The sequence below is a fragment of the Palaemon carinicauda genome, chromosome 8 (genome assembly GCF_036898095.1).
Source record: "Palaemon carinicauda isolate YSFRI2023 chromosome 8, ASM3689809v2, whole genome shotgun sequence".
NCBI lineage: Eukaryota > Metazoa > Arthropoda > Malacostraca > Decapoda > Palaemonidae > Palaemon > Palaemon carinicauda.
The window spans coordinates 47,129,152-47,145,158 of record NC_090732.1 but is presented as its reverse complement, the minus strand read 5'-3'; the positions used below and the strand labels follow the sequence as shown (position 1 = coordinate 47,145,158).

Sequence of the window (16,007 nt, the reverse complement as noted above, 5' to 3'; positions counted from 1 at the left end):
ATTATTATTATTATTATTATTATTATTATTATTATTATTATTATTATTATTGTGTTTATGTTTATAAGTGTCTGTGAGGGGTTTTGGTGTATGGTTGTTTGAGCGCACTGTTGTATTGGGATTGTTATACGTGGGTAGTGTTTCGTTTAAAAAAAAAAAAAATAAGGGCAAGGATAACAAAGCGAAGGTGAGGTTTGTTCCTGGAGAAGGCAGAAGGGGGCAGTAGTCCTGAAGAGTTCATACCAGTCACCGCCGTTGTTGTGATCTTGTAACCCTTCCAACTAATATATAAAAGAGAAAACTCAACGTGTTGTCTCACTTTTACCACAAGCTATCTAGGCGTTATGGAGGGTGTTAAATTCGACCTGAAGCTGATTCCGGAGTATGATGGCAGCGGCACTAAGTCAGTGGTGGAGTGGCTGGAAAAACTGGAACTATTGTGCAAGCTCCAAGGCGTCAACGACGTGGCGAGCGTGATTCCACTGCGCCTCACCAGCGGCGCCTTTGCTGTCTACCTACAGCTGGCAGAGTCTCACAGGAAGTCTCATGAAATGTGAAGAAGGGGCTGCTGGCCGGGTTTGCTGATGATCCGTATGTAGCGTACGACCAGTTCATCAACAGGAGGCTGCGCATAGGAGAGTCGCCAGATGTATACTTGACTGACCTACGGCGTCTGGCAACTCTATTCGGTAGGATGACTGACAAGGGCCTGGCCTGTGCCTTCGTGGCTGGGCTACCGGAGGAGGTCCAACAGCTGTTAAGGGCCAGGTCTCGTATGGAAGCTCTCGAACCTAGACCAGATACTGACATGGGCGAGGGCAGTCATTAAGGACGACGGTACAATGGCATCTTCTGAAACCAGCCTGGGCACCATAACTAGCCCCGGCACTGAGCAGTGTGCGGCTGTTACGCAGCAACGATGTTTTGTGTGTGGTGGTCCGAATCATGTTGCCAGGGACTGTTTGGCTCGCCACCGGGTTGATGGAGAAAGTGGGGAGACAGGAGTCAGGGGATTGAGACTTCCCCGTCACAAAGTAAGGTGCTATCGTTGTGGTGCTCCGGGCCACTTTGCATCCACTTGTTCGGGAAACGAGAGTGGAGAGGGAGCATCAGCGCTAGCCTCCTCTCATGCCCGTCAGTGAAGGTGGCGCTACCAAGTGCTGTGATAAGTGTTGGGGGCGTGTCGTGTCGTGTGTTGGTGGATACCGGGTACTCCAGGATCATTGCTCACGTCTCCTGCTGCAATACGTGGACAAAAGACAGGGTAAGCATGGTTACTGTGTGTGGGGAGGAGTGGCAGTGTGAGGGAACAGGCCTTGTGCGTCTTCAGCTGAGCAGTAGGGTCTCTGCTGATGTGCGTCAGTGTGTAACTACCACGAAGCCCTTGGGCTAAACGTTCATCCTTGGTATGAACGGTATAAAAGCACTCGGAGGAGTCACAGTTGATGTGCAGGGTGAAGTAAGTTTTAATAAGGAATCTGTGTTGCGCCTCAGTCGGCACCGCGTTGAGAGTTGATGAGCATGACTTCAGTGCCACCTACGATCCTGAGACTAACTGCTGGACCGCAGCTTGGAAGTGGGCAGATAACAAGGAGCCGAGTGTTTTACAGAATAAAGTGGAAACCTACCCCGTTCCTCAAGAGGCTAGGCATCTGTATGAAAAGGAACCCCAGGCATGGATAAAGGATGGATGGTTAGTGCCGTATGATTAGACCAGTATGGTAAAGCTAAAGGCCTGATTCCACTCATGGCAGTCACGCAGCACAACAAAGGGAAGGTGCACCCTGTGATGGACTTTAGGGAGCTAAACACCCACATTGAAGCCTTCACCGCAAAAAGTGACATGTGTGCGGAAAGGCTGCGGGAGTGGAGGAGGCAAGGAGTGAATACGTCTGTGATAGACCTTGCCAAGGCCTACCTGCAAATTAGGATTTACCCGTCCCTGTGGCCTTATCAGACAGTTTGCTTCAAGGGCCAAAGGAACTGCCTGACTCGGTTGGGTTTTGGTCTTAACGTGGCCCCATTAATGAGGGCAGTCTTAAGCTGTGTCCTCACTCAGGACCCGGTTGTGAAGAGAGGAACATCAGCCTACATTGATAACATTTTTGTCAATGAAGATCTTGTTAAGGCCACCCACGTGAAAGCACATCTGCAGAGCTTCGGGCTAACGAGTAAATCGCCCGAACGTCTTGTTGATGGGGCACGAGTGCTAGGCCTAAGGTCCTGGGGGGAGCATGCAGGACTGTTCTGGAGAAGAGATAACGAGGTGATGGAAGTACCTAAGGAGCTTACGCGAAGGTCTATTTTTTCCTACTATGGCAAGCTGGTAGGTCACTACCCTGTGTGTTGTTGGCTGCGAGTGGCAATGGTATTTGTCAAGAGGAGAGCCAATGAAGTAACACAGGGATGGGACGATGTCATCAAAGGTGGAGAAATAAGAGCACTTCTGGAGGAAGTTGTTGAAAAGTCAGAGAAAGTGACCCTGTGAGAGGCTGATGGAGTGCCAGCGGTAGTGAGGCCAAGGTTTGGGTTGACGCCAGCTCTATAGCAATCGGTGTCGTAGTGAAATTTGATGGGAGCATTGTTGAAGATGCTAGTTAGCTATGAGAGGATGATTCGTGCCACATAAACATGGCGGAGTTAGACGCTGTTATAAAAGGACTGAACCTCGCGCTGGCCTGGGGGGTCAAGGAAGTGGAAGTGATCACGGACTCGTTAACAGTACATCGTTGGATCTCAGATGCCATTTTGGGGAAAGGTAGACTGAGACAAAGGCGGCAAGCGAGATGCTTATTCGAATGCGAATTGGGATAGTTCTCTCCTTGATAGAGGAATGCAACCTCCGGCTGTCCGTATCTCTCGTACCGACTATCAACAATAAGGCAGACAGCTTGACGCGCGTGCCTCAGCGCTGTTTGAGACCTCCCGCCACCCACTCCGAGGATGAACATGTGTTTGCTGCCAGCACCAGCGCAACCGACATTGACAAGATCACAGAGATCCACCATGCTACGGGTCATCCAGGCGTCAAGCGTACATTGCAATTTGTGAAGAGAGTAAATCCTACAGTTACCAGGCAGCAGGCTCAGGCAGTCGTTGCCAATTGTGAGATATGTCAGTCCATTGACCCTGCACCGACAAAGTGGCAAAAAGGAGGCCTGAGCGTTCAGAAAGTGTGGCAAGGACTAGTGATGGACATTACTCATTATGGGGGCCAGCACTACCTGACACTCATAGACTGCGGGCCGTCACGTTTTGTCGTCTGGTGCCGGCTGAGGCTCCAGACCAATGAGAGCATCATCAAACAGCTGGAGGCAGTGTTCTGTGAACATTGGGCACCTGAAGAATTACAGACTAATAACGACACTGCCTTCCGCAGCAGACTGTTAGCTGATTTTGCACATAAGTGGTCCGTTCAGCTTCGTTTCCGGTGTGCTCATGTTCCGTCTGGCAATGGCGTGGTTCAGAGATGCCATCGCACAGTAAAGGTCATTGCCGCTAGAAAAGGCTGCTCTGTGGAAGAGGTAGTTTACCTGTACAACTTGAGGCCTCAGGATGATCGCACACCGTGAACAGCGCCAGTGAGTTTGTTATACCAATATCCAGTAAGGGTCTGCGGAGTGGATCAGGATCCCTGTGAAGAGAGCGAACCAGAGATTGATGGCCCTTACCAAGTCGAAGACGAAGTGTGGGTAAAGCCACACAATGTACGTTGCCACAAGCGACACAGAAGAGGCACGGTAACAAAAGTAATATCTCACCAGGCTGTAGAAGGCGACGAAGTTCCCGCCATGTGAAGGACCTGCATCGATGCACCTCCAGGGAAATAGAAGCTATAACGACAGCCGACGAAACGGACGAGGAGATTTACATTGGAGTAAAAACCCAGACTGCTGACGGGGAAGAAGGGTCATCTGGCGCAAGTGACGAGGCGGACCATGATGAACCAGAACATACCCTGCCGCGGCGGTCATCAAGGATCAGAAAAGCTCGCACATGTACAATATGAGAGTCAGGGGCAAGGGATGCATTTTCTAAGTGTGAATGTGATTCAGGAGGGAGTGGTGTATTGTGTTTTTGTTTATAAGCTCAGAACTACTGACGCGACACAAACCTCTCCATTTTTCACCATGATATTATAATTTTTATTATTATTGTTGTTGTTATTATTATTATTATTATTATTATTATTATTACTATTATTATTATTATTATTATTATTATTATTATTATTATTATTGTGTTTATGTTTATAAGTGTCTGTGAGTGGTTTTGGTGTACAGTGAGCCCTCGCTACTTCGCGGTTCGACCATCGCAGATTCACCACTTCGCGGATTTTTTTCATAACCCATATATATAAACATATCGCGGATTTTCCGGAAATTTCGAAAATATCGCGATATATGAAAACCCCAAATACGATATTTCGTTACCTGTAATTCCATTAATACTGTAATTAGTAATATCTGTTCTTACTGATAGTTCATTGCATTACATATGACATATAATTCAGTACAGAAAGAAATAAAAAAGAGAATGTGATCATACGATAATTCAGTATACAGTACGTAATAAAATTAAATCGAACATGAAACGCAAATCAGATGCAGTCATACCGTATTTGAATGGTGTAAGGCTGCTGATGGCTACAACTGTACTACAAATGTAATGGATGTGCATCTTTTCCATGAATCTTTTGTATGTATACGTACGTAGTACTGCATCCAATAATATTCTTTGTTGCAAAAATCACATCTCGAATAAGCGTACATATCCTACAACAAAACAAGCGTAAAATAGCGTACGTAAAGCTGTATACGTAGGGTACCTTGTATTTGAATTGGTAACTACTACGTAGCATGTAAGACGGATTGTGATTGGTTCAAGCGCTGATAGATGACGAATCAGAACCCAAGTTTTGTAATCTAGCCTGTGATTGGTGTTTTGACCGCTTCTCCAACCTCCAGCATCTTTTCGCGGCCACTTCGTTCGCCGCTCTCTCGCCGTGTAGATGCTGCTACGTTATTGTGAACTTTAATCTGTGCTGTGCGTGACTGTTTAAAGTTGAACTTTTTGTTGAACTTTCTGTTTAACCCCTACTGTACAATGGCTCCCAAGCGTTCTGCTTCTGCTAAGGCTGGTAGTGAGCCTAAACGCCACCGAAAGATGATGACGATTTCTGAGAAGGTGACGCTTCTCGATATGTTAAAAGAAGGCAGAAGTTACGCGGCCGCAGCCCGCCATTTTGGAGTGAACGAATCCATCGTTCGCTACATCAAGAAGGACGAGGCGAACATTAGAAAGATGGCTGCCATCACCTTTAGCATATCAGCGAAGTGAGTCGTTACCACGCGTAATAAAACGATCGTACGCATGGAAGGGGCTTTAGCAGTCTGGATTGCCAACTGCCGGAAGAAGAACATAGCCTTGGATACGAACACCATCCGAACCAAGGCTTTGAGCTTGTATGAGAATTTTGCGGCAAAGGAACCTCAAGACGACGATGGCGACCATGCTGAAGAAGAAGATGATGTAGATGAACCTCAACCAGGAACATCCACTGATTCCCAGCCTCAGAAACAACGTTTTTCCGCCAGCAAAGGATGGTTCGCGTAGTTTCAGAAACGCTTCGGCCTGAAAAGCGTTTCCTTGCATGGCGAGGCTGCTTCCGCTGACACTGCCGCTGCTGAAACTTACGCGAACGAGACGTTCAAGAACATTATTGCTGAAGGTGGATACAAGCCGGAACAAGTGTTTGATATGGATGAGACCGGCTTGTTTTGGAAGAGAATGCCGTCGCGAACTTTCCTGTTCAAAGAAGAAGCCAAAGCCTCTGGCTTTAAAGCATTCAAAGATCGCGTTACCCTCGTGATGTGTGGCAATGCTGCTGGATTTTTTCTAAAGCCGGGGCTTATTTACAAGTCGAAAAATCCTCGCGCTTTGAAAAATAAAAATAAGAATCTCCTTCCCGTTTACTGGATGTATAATCAAAAAGCATGGATTACGAAGATGCTGACCTCCAACTGGTTCCACCAGTGTTTTATCCCGCAAGTCAGCAAATATCTCGTAGAGAAGGGCTTGCCATTCAAGATCCTTCTCCTTATGGATAAGGCTGGTGGACACGCAACTGACCTGTCGCATGAGGGCATTCAGGTTGAGTTCCTGCCACCCAACACCACGTCATTAATTCAACCGATGGACCAGGGGGTTATCAGGGCGTTCAAGGCCCTCTACACGAAGAATACCTTGGCGGACCTCGTTGCGTGTGTGGATGCTGCCCAAGAAGATGAAGATGAAAATGTCAATTTGAAGGCGTACTGGCGGAAGTACACAATAGCCACGTGCCTGCAGAACATTCAGAAGGCACTGCAAGAAATGAAACCTGCAACCGTTAATGCGAGCTGGAAGAAGTTGTGGCCCCAGATTGTTTACGACGACGAGGGATTTACACCGTCTGAAATTCAACACTCTGCAATACGCAAATTTGTGCAGTTGGCTGCGATAATTGGAGGTGACGGGTTTGGCGACATGACGACTGAAGACGTAGACGAGTTGTTGGACTGCCATTCCCAGCCGCTAGCTGACGCAGACCTAGAAGACCTGACGAAATCGGCCAGTGAAGAAGACAGTGAAACGCAGGAAGAAACCCAAGAAAATGTCGAAGAAATGGGCTTAACATTAGAACAGCATGCCAAGTTCTGCAACCATGCGAAGGAGTTGAAAGAAATGTTGCAAGAGTGGGACGAGGATATGGTTCGTTCTATGCAATTCTGCAACAAGATCGATGACGACATGACTCCCTACAGGATGCTCTTCGAGCGAAAAAAGAAGCAGCGGCAACAACTTCCGATCACAATGTTCTTCCAGCCTCGTAAAAAAGAGCCAGTTCCTCCTGCTACTACGCCTTCAGAAGAAATTGAAGAAGTGTCCCAGGAAGAAGTTGAAGAGGTGTCCCAGGAAAAGACACCTCCGTCTGAAGAGACGTAAAATACTATCATTGGCTGCACAGTAAAAGACATCATCAGCTTCATCATCATCATTTCTACTGTGCAGCAAATTCATCACCATCATCATTCAAGTTTTTCTTCAACTTCTTTCGTGGTGAGTACAGTAGCAATCTTTATTTTTTTTATACATGTTTTACTTCAATATTCTAACATTTTAATATTTTTGCCTGTTTTAGTTTAGCATGCATTAAGTTAAAGGGAGGGTTTTAAAAGTCTGAATATACATGTTATAACCTATCATATTTTTTTGTTTAAAATTTACATTTACGTACGTAAAACATCTCTCTCTCTCTCTCTCTCTCTCTCTCTCTCTCTCTCTCTCTCTCTCTCGTAAATTGTTTTCCTGCTTTGCTACGTATGTACTGTATGATTTTATATAGATACGGTAAATGATATTTGTAATAACATATTTTCTAAAAGCTTTTACTGTAATATCATTATTTATCACTTTCATCATGCGCGTTAAATGCCTTCGTTTGTTTACTGAGCGTGGTTGTTTACTGAGCGTACTTTATGACGCCGCTTGAAACGGCGGCGTCATAAAGAAAAACATTTCATTTGGAAGTCCTAAGAAAAATTAAGTAAAACATTGTTGATAACAAAATCAACATACTGTACTGAATAATCAATATAATCGATGCAAAAACTAACCTATACACAGATGTGTAAATGCGTTTGTTTCTTCATTATGATCAGAGATAAACGTAAACAAAACATTGGTTGCCATTTTTTATCGTGCTTTTTGGCGTGTTTAGGAAACGCATGATATAAAATCGCCTTTAATATTTGTGCCTGTTTTAGTTTAGAGTACTGTAGTACATGCATTAAGTGTTCTGTACATTAAAGGGTAGTTTGTTAGCAGTACTACGTACAAGGGAAGGTTTTAAAAGTCTGAATATACATGTTAAATAAATACGTAAATATGGTGTCACTACTTCGCGGATTTTCAGATATCGCGGTCGGGTCTGGAACCTATCTACCACGATAAACGAGGGCTCACTGTATAGTGGTTTGGGCGCACTGTTGTATTGGGATTGTTATACGTGGGTAGTGTTTCGTTTAAAGAAAAAAGAAACAGCAAGGATAACGAAGCGGAGGTGAGGTTTGTTCCTGGAGAAGGCAGAAGGGGGCAGTAGGCCTGAAGAGTTCATACCAGTCACCGCTGTTGTTGTGCTCTTGTAACCCTTTCAACCAATATATTAAAGAGAAAACTCAGCGTGTTGTCTCACTCTTACCAAAGTATTATTATATAATTAACCCACGTCCTGTGACAACCCAGTACTGCTTTGCTGATCACATGGTGATATGCAAACCCTTTCACCACGTTGAAGTATACCCAATCAGAATGGGATATATATATATATATATATATATATATATATATATATATATATATATATATATATATATATATATATATAGTTAGATACATAAATATGTGTGCGTGTGTGTGTGCGTGCTCGCGCGTGTGTATACACGTAAAAATGCCAGTATCTAAATATCTTTGGTATTATCCACCATAAACTGCTATGTAAATCAGGTTGTACTACATTTTTTTCTCAAATCAATATATGTAACAAAGATGGAATTATAGTTTTTTTTATTGAGGTGTATTGAAGAAATTTGAGTTGAAATATTCATATTTCACTGCTCAAATGACAATATTATTCGCTGAATTCAATCAGTCTGAAGCATTATTTTTCAAGTTTTGTTTTCTTTGCATAAAGAACAAAAATCATCACGTTTCTGTGAATATTATATACAATTGGCAATTTTGAATAGGTTAATTCCATTGTTCTTCATGGCTTTCTCTCATGAAAATTTCAATAAAAGTTGTAGATTGCCTTAACGTTATGAAGCAGCTACCCTACACCATGCAACGAAACTGAAAAGGGATGGGTTTTCCAAAAACACTCAGTATTTTACTAAAAATATTTATTCAAACATAAAGTCAATACCGTAGAACATTATCTAAAACCGTTCTATTTGAAAGAGCTTCACGAGTGTATAACAGGAAACTTCTCTTAGTCATTAGTCGCTCCAGACTTGACCCTGGGTAATTAAACATTTTCAACTTCAAAAAACCAGATAATACAGCAAAGTGACTTCGTTTTCTATCTCCACTCTTTAATGTGTTTACGGCGTCGGCCTCAATCCATCCCAGCTACATAGAACGTCCAAATCCTTTAACCAACGAAGTGAGTGTGTCCGTGGTGATGATAGTGGGGAATATGGCCGCCTGCATGAGAGTGGACGTAAGTGGGACGTCCATATCCACCACCAAATCCGCCACCAAATCCGCCACCAAATCCACTGCCGAATCCGCCCCCATATCCACCGTATCTATTGCCAAAACCTCTGTGACTGGCTTCAGCATCAGCTTCGGGGATTGGGTACGGATAAGCCAATGCTAAGCCCAGAAGTATGCACAGGGTGAGGAGTACCAAAGTCTGTAAATAAACGATTAAAATATTGTTATTATCTATGTTATTACAGATGCTCTCTCTCTCTCTCTCTCTCTCTCTCTCTCTCTCTCTCTCTCTCTCTCTCTCTCTCTCTCTCTCTCTCTCTCTCTCTCTGTATATATATATATATATATATATATATATATATATATATATATATATATATATATATATATATATATATATATATATATATATATATGTGTGTGTGTGTGACTGAATCCATAGAATATGTATTGGGCTGATTGAATAATTATCGTTACATATATAACCACAAAGAATTACAGTAGTGTAAGGGGCGGGACTCGGCATCATTAAAACAATATTATTTTGGGATTACTTCAAACTCCTAGCCTACCACTTTTTTGTTTCCCGATCGATTATATTTTTCAATCATTTGAAGAAAAGAAAAACAGTTCTATACTCGAAATGTCGTACAATGAAAATTTTCTTAGCGTTGGTATTTTTTTATATGTATTATTTTATCAATGTATAAAACTTACTTTCAAAGGTGACTAATTTTCATGGAGAAATTTTCGTTTTTTTTTTTTTTTTATATTAAGTTGAAATATACAGTTTGTAAGCTATAATATTTCCTATCATTTCATATTTGAATGAATCGACCAATGTTCAAAAGAGTAGGCCCAGTAGCAACATTTTCCGAAAATTTTGTCTGAGTAATCGGACATTGAAGTTGTTTTTCTTTTTTTTGTCAGAGAGATTAATTCATTATACTTTAGTATGCATAAGTATGGTCTTTGGCTGTACTCTTCCTCAGCACTGGGGATCATAATGACATAATTATGATATCTCGTGGTTATTTAGTAATCAATAACAAGCCATTTCCCTCAAATACAGAATTAGTTATGCTACAAGTACCAAACGCCCTCACCTACTAAAACATTGCCAGCATGATATATTTACACTTTCGGTATATATAATTATTACTTCTGAAACTTTATGCATCGTTCAGCATAACCATAAAGGGAATTGCTGATATATATATATATATATATATATATATATATATATATATATATATATATATATATATATATATATATATATATATACTGTATACATACATATATACACACACACACACACATATATATATATATATATATATATATATATATATATATATATATATATATCACACACACACACACACACATATATATATATATATATATATATATATATATATATATATATATATATATATATATATATATATCTATGTCAATACTTGTCTTTGTCCTTATAATTTGTTTCACCCATAACTACACATAGTTGAACCTAAGAATTTACTTTTATTTATACCATTTCATAATGCCACCAAAGAAATGCTTAATTCGAATAATAATTATCTCGGATGTTTACATCTCTATACTCATAAACTAAAAGGAATTATTTATCTTTCATATGAGAGAGTTTTAATATCTTTAAAATTTTAAGAAATTATCATAACTTGTGTGACACAATTTTTGATGAACTAAAAGTATCTAAGATGAAAACGTTAAAGAAACTCACAGTCTTCATGATATCGTTGATCCCAGCGAGGGTGAGTTTCACGTTCCAAGTAGCACGGTGGTATCACTATCTTTAGCAACTATAGGTTGGTACGACTTGTTTATATACTGAGCAACTGGATGGGACCAAAACATAAACCGGAGGAAATGACGTAAGAGGCAAGTCGAGGTGAGTACGGAAAAACCTGCTATGAGGAAGAGGGAAGAAGAAACATTTGGCAACCAAACCTCAATCGACCACATGATAAAAAAAAAAAAGGGGGGGGGACGAAAGTAACTGCCAACCACAAAGTCCCATTCTAACCCTTGACATTGATCGTTAATTCACGTCACTAAATCATGATAATACACTGAAGCATTAGAATAATGATAGAGGCTTCTGTTGCTGCCACCAAAATATTTATTATTGTGATAATTGCAGCAAAATATCCAGATCCATTTTGTATTGCAGGTGTCTTTGCTGTGTTGCATACGATGGAAAAACCCGGGGAACCTATCGTCCTAAAAAGAAAGAAAAAAAAAAAACCTGATTTTACTATAACCTCTCCCGTTCCCATTCAGGGTCCTCCTACTGGGAGTCCTGGACATCCATAAAAGGTTTACGTAGCTGGAGGCAACTTATTCCGTTCATCTCTCTCTCTCTCTCTCTCTCTCTCTCTCTCTCTCTCTCTCTCTCTCTCTCTCTCTCTCTCTCTCTCTCTTTATACACCAACCCGCTTCTGCAATGATCTTAGGAATAGGATGCAGATCATAACTGAAAATCTGATGAGTGGAAATCTTTGATCGTGAAATTATAAAAAAATATGACAGTGGAAGAATGATTAAGATAGGATTTAAAATTCTTCATCTATTTATGTTACAGTTAGTTTACAATTGCATATAAATTGAAGATAAAATTAGCATTATATCAGTTTATTTCCATAAATACAGAGAACTTGTTACCAAATATGTATGGATGTAAGAATTTTTTATTTGCAGTACACGTGCATTTTCATATCAGCCGCATTTCTCCTTTTGACAAGCCACTAATGATAGATATAATTTTCAACTGAATGTTTCTTCTGCAAGCTAATCAGGATACTAACTTAACTACTTTAGGGTTAGAAGAGACCCCAGTGATAATAGATTATCATACTATCACCCATCTATACAAACACAAAGATTTGTATGATGATCTTGTTGATTATACAGTAAACATATTTTCAATTGCGTAATATGTACTTAAGTATGATTTTATATAAATATTACTGGAATCATTTAACCTGAAAATTCATTATCATCTCACCATAGGTTAGCGTCTTAGTGGATAGCGAGTATGCCATACTGATAAAAAATAATTAGCAAGAATGAATAAAGAGCAATTCCTTCAGAGGTCATTTGCCTGTAGCAGAATTATAGGAGAGATACCAGAAACCTTAATAATGGCAACTTTTAAAACCTGGAACTGAGGCTACAATCCCATTTAAATTATCATTCGTAGTCACACTTCAGAAAAAGAAATTCTTATGCACCTCGCCAGTAAATGATTCTCCCTTTCAAGGTTTAAGAGCTTAAAGGCCGTTCATGAGTGGCAGGGGCAAGGGACAGTGACCTTTCCCTATCGAGTAGGACAATGCCATAGAAACTGACCATATATACATATGATCAGCGCCCAGCACCCTCTCACCCAAGCTAAGACCAAGGAGGGACAGGCTGACAAGGATGGTGAGGTTGCAGCGACTAAAGAAACTAACGAGTCTGAGCGGGACTTGAACCCAAGTCTTGCGTTCACAAGTCAGGGATGTTACCGTATCGACAACCATAAATAGAGGCAATATTTTTTTAACCTTTATTATCATCTATAGCACTTTACCATTAGCATAATGTTTCTATAGCTTTTAGTGACCATGCTCTGTTCCCGTGCTGAGAGCGGGTTAGAAAACCCAGCCTAACACGTGGTTGATGTTTCTTTTTTATTTCTTTCAATTTTCACTAACCATAATTATCCAAGTACTTGGAGATATGAAGGTTCTATTTATTGTGGTGTATCTGTATCTGGTGACCTCTTAAAACCTGAAAAAAACATTTTTTTTTTTTTTATTTTGTAGCAATACCCTTAAAAGTACTATTTGGAAACGTAGTAATATTTCATTTCAGGGAACTTGCAATATTTTTAGATATGTGTTTTATTCCACAGGGCATTGTTTAAAATTGGAACCAAACATTCACCATAATTGTCTTGTGAAAATATTCAGCTAGTGAGTTTTTTTGGGAAAGCCATATCCATTCTTCCAATATGGGTGGAATTTGAAAGATAGCAATCATTGTTGTCTTATTTGAGCAGGATTTTTCTATTTTTATAAGTTGGACATTTTTATGATAGCCTATTGAATGTTCAGTAATGAGGTCTTTTCCAATTGTTCCTGCAAGCTCTTTTTCTGAATATTTGACAGCCATCCCCTTACTGAGTTGAATTGCAGGATGTCACTTTAAACAATGCTTCTGTAATATCATGACTGGGTGATTTTGCTATAACGTCCCATATTTACATGAGACTAATTGTTAAGTGTTTTTTATTTTGTTCTTAGATCGAGCTGGTCTTATACTTTGATGTCTTTGAAGAGATTATGGCAGCAACTGTATATATCTATATGAATTATCAGTATAATCGGTGACCAAAATGTTACAATATTACCGAATATCCTTTCTTTTCTTCTTTGCTTTCATTAATGATTCTTGGTTCCTTTCGATTTTAGTGTGATAAGAACGAATGGGCAAAGCTAACCAGAATACTGGTGCCAACCTCGCCCTGCTTAGTAGTATATAACAAACCAAGTCTTTGATCGTGCAATTGAAAATATCAATTGTTGTAAGAACATAGAATAAAAAAAAAAAGTCCAGGTAAAACTGAAAGTGAGAAACTGAAAATCCATATCTGTCATTAACTGTAAAAATAAACTATATTGTTTTTCCGATTATTCATATATGATACATATCAAATTGTACATATAACTATTGCTTGATTTGATAATAAATGTATTTCCAACAATCAAAATGGTTTCCATACATCATTGCCTTTGACTATCTTCATTCAAATTTATTCCAGAAACTTCATGCTTTCCAACTTTTTAGAAATCATTTCAAGAAATTTCCTTAGTTGTTCCAAGGGTGGTTTGATTTATTCAAAAAGTTATTCACTCCTTGGATTAAGATATAATTATGCATTAATTGTAGAATTTGTTTCTATATTGATATAATGGCGAGAAGAATTCTTATTAAGAATAAGAACACCAAAAAAGATGAAAAATTTCATATGTATCATATGTGAACAATCAAAAAACAATGTAATTTATTTTGTGCTGTTATTTACAGAAGTAGATCTTCCGATACTCACTTTCTGTTTTACCTTGACGTTTTTTATTTTCTATTTTTTTTATGTTCTTACACTAATTGATATGTAGTTATTGAACATATCTTTCACAAGAAAAAATATCACTGTTCATGCAAAATGCTTCACCATTGAGCCTCATTACATGTAGATCATACTATAACCTTCACTGGAGATCACCTATTTCTTCTTTTTGCGTTATTATTATTATTATTATTATTGTTATTATTATTATTATTATTATTATTATTATTATTAGCACAGATACTCGGTAATGCCAGGGTGTAGAATTAAAAAGCAATATCATTATATGCTACTGGTCGATTCATGTGGGCTACGGTATCTTTGTGATGACTTATTCTGAAACTCATATATTTTTTAACCTCTAGATACTCTTATCCCCTAATATTTCATTTGTGGAATCTGTGTAACTGTGAAGATGAAACATTTCCTATGTCCAGGTGGAGAAGACATTTGTATGAAAGTCAGCCTAACATTCCCTCCTGTACCAACCGTGTGTTACACGATCGTACATAGTAACGACATTTTTTTTTTTTTTATAGATTATGCTTTGTATCTTCGCTCTCCCCTTGCACTAATAGGGAGCTGAAATACCATGTCTGTTTTTATCACTGTTAACTGTTAACAGCACCGGTTGTCAGTTGAACATGAAATTGCCTGTTATGTTTTATGTCCTTTTTGCCTGGAGTTTATGAATATATAAACCGATGTTCTGTAATATAGTTAGTCAGTTGCTTTCAGCCTGACTTCTTAGTCAAAGCCTCTCTCGGCCAATCACATTGGTGACCCCGGAAGTCGACTCGTTCCTCCAACCTTCCACCCTCCCCCCCTCTGTCATTTCGCTAGCGGAGAGGCCTTTGCTTGGTTTCAGGACACAGAAGTTCAGTTCCGTATCAAGGGCGTGACTCGCTCAACCGCCAAAGCAGATTAGGTTCTCGCGGCGATACCCGAGGACACCTTCCCGGAAATATCCGACTGGCTTTGTGAACAAGGAGACACCCCAATAGCGTATGACGCCCTTAAAACATACCTTCTGCAGCAGTACTCGCCGTCGCCAGCCACCCTTATAGCAAAGCTTTTTTAGCTCTCTCAACAACCGTTGGGGGACCAAAGGGCTTTGCTCGCCCTCAGGGAAAGGACCAGTATCGCTCACCTGCAACCTGCCGCAGACGGCTCTCCTTGAGAAGTGAACCTACTTCGTGCCCTATGGATATACCATTTTCCCAAACCTGTACGCGCTGCCATACCCGATATTGATAGTTTACCCATAAAAGACTTGATGACCAAAGCCGATGCTCTAATGGACAGCCACTTCACGGCCTTCAAGACCTCCATCAACGCCTCCACTCCTGACAAAGAGGACGCCTATTCAAGGTCAACCAAAGCTGACGTGAATGCCGTAGGACATACACGCCTACCCCATGACGTGCCGGAGAGGCGACAAAGCCACCCCTCACCCACCACTCACTCGCGCCCCAACCCAAGTTTTACTACTACCACTACAGATTCGGGGCAGCCATGAAGAAATTTGCCAAGGATTGTCAGTGGCCAAAAAACGTGTAAGTAGGCCATCGCTCGTGGCGGCGGCCTCCCATGTTTCTAATCTTTTCTT

General features: G+C 40.4%; 1 protein-coding gene and 1 pseudogene across 1 annotated transcript; one reads left to right on the top strand and one right to left on the bottom strand.

Annotated features, from left to right (window-relative positions):
• Window positions 1–344: 344 nt before the first annotated feature.
• On the top strand, window positions 345–4,009 carry LOC137645204 (uncharacterized; annotated as a pseudogene).
• Window positions 4,010–8,925: 4,916 nt separating this feature from the next.
• LOC137644876 (neuropeptide-like protein 31) lies at window positions 8,926–11,164 on the bottom strand. The gene is made up of 2 exons (XM_068377758.1): window positions 11,009–11,164; window positions 8,926–9,457 (listed from the first exon to the last, which is right to left on the bottom strand). Exons 1-2 carry the CDS (start codon window positions 11,015–11,017, stop codon window positions 9,194–9,196), a joined length of 273 nt encoding a protein of 90 aa, XP_068233859.1. The 5' UTR covers window positions 11,018–11,164; the 3' UTR covers window positions 8,926–9,193.
• Window positions 11,165–16,007: the final 4,843 nt, after the last annotated feature.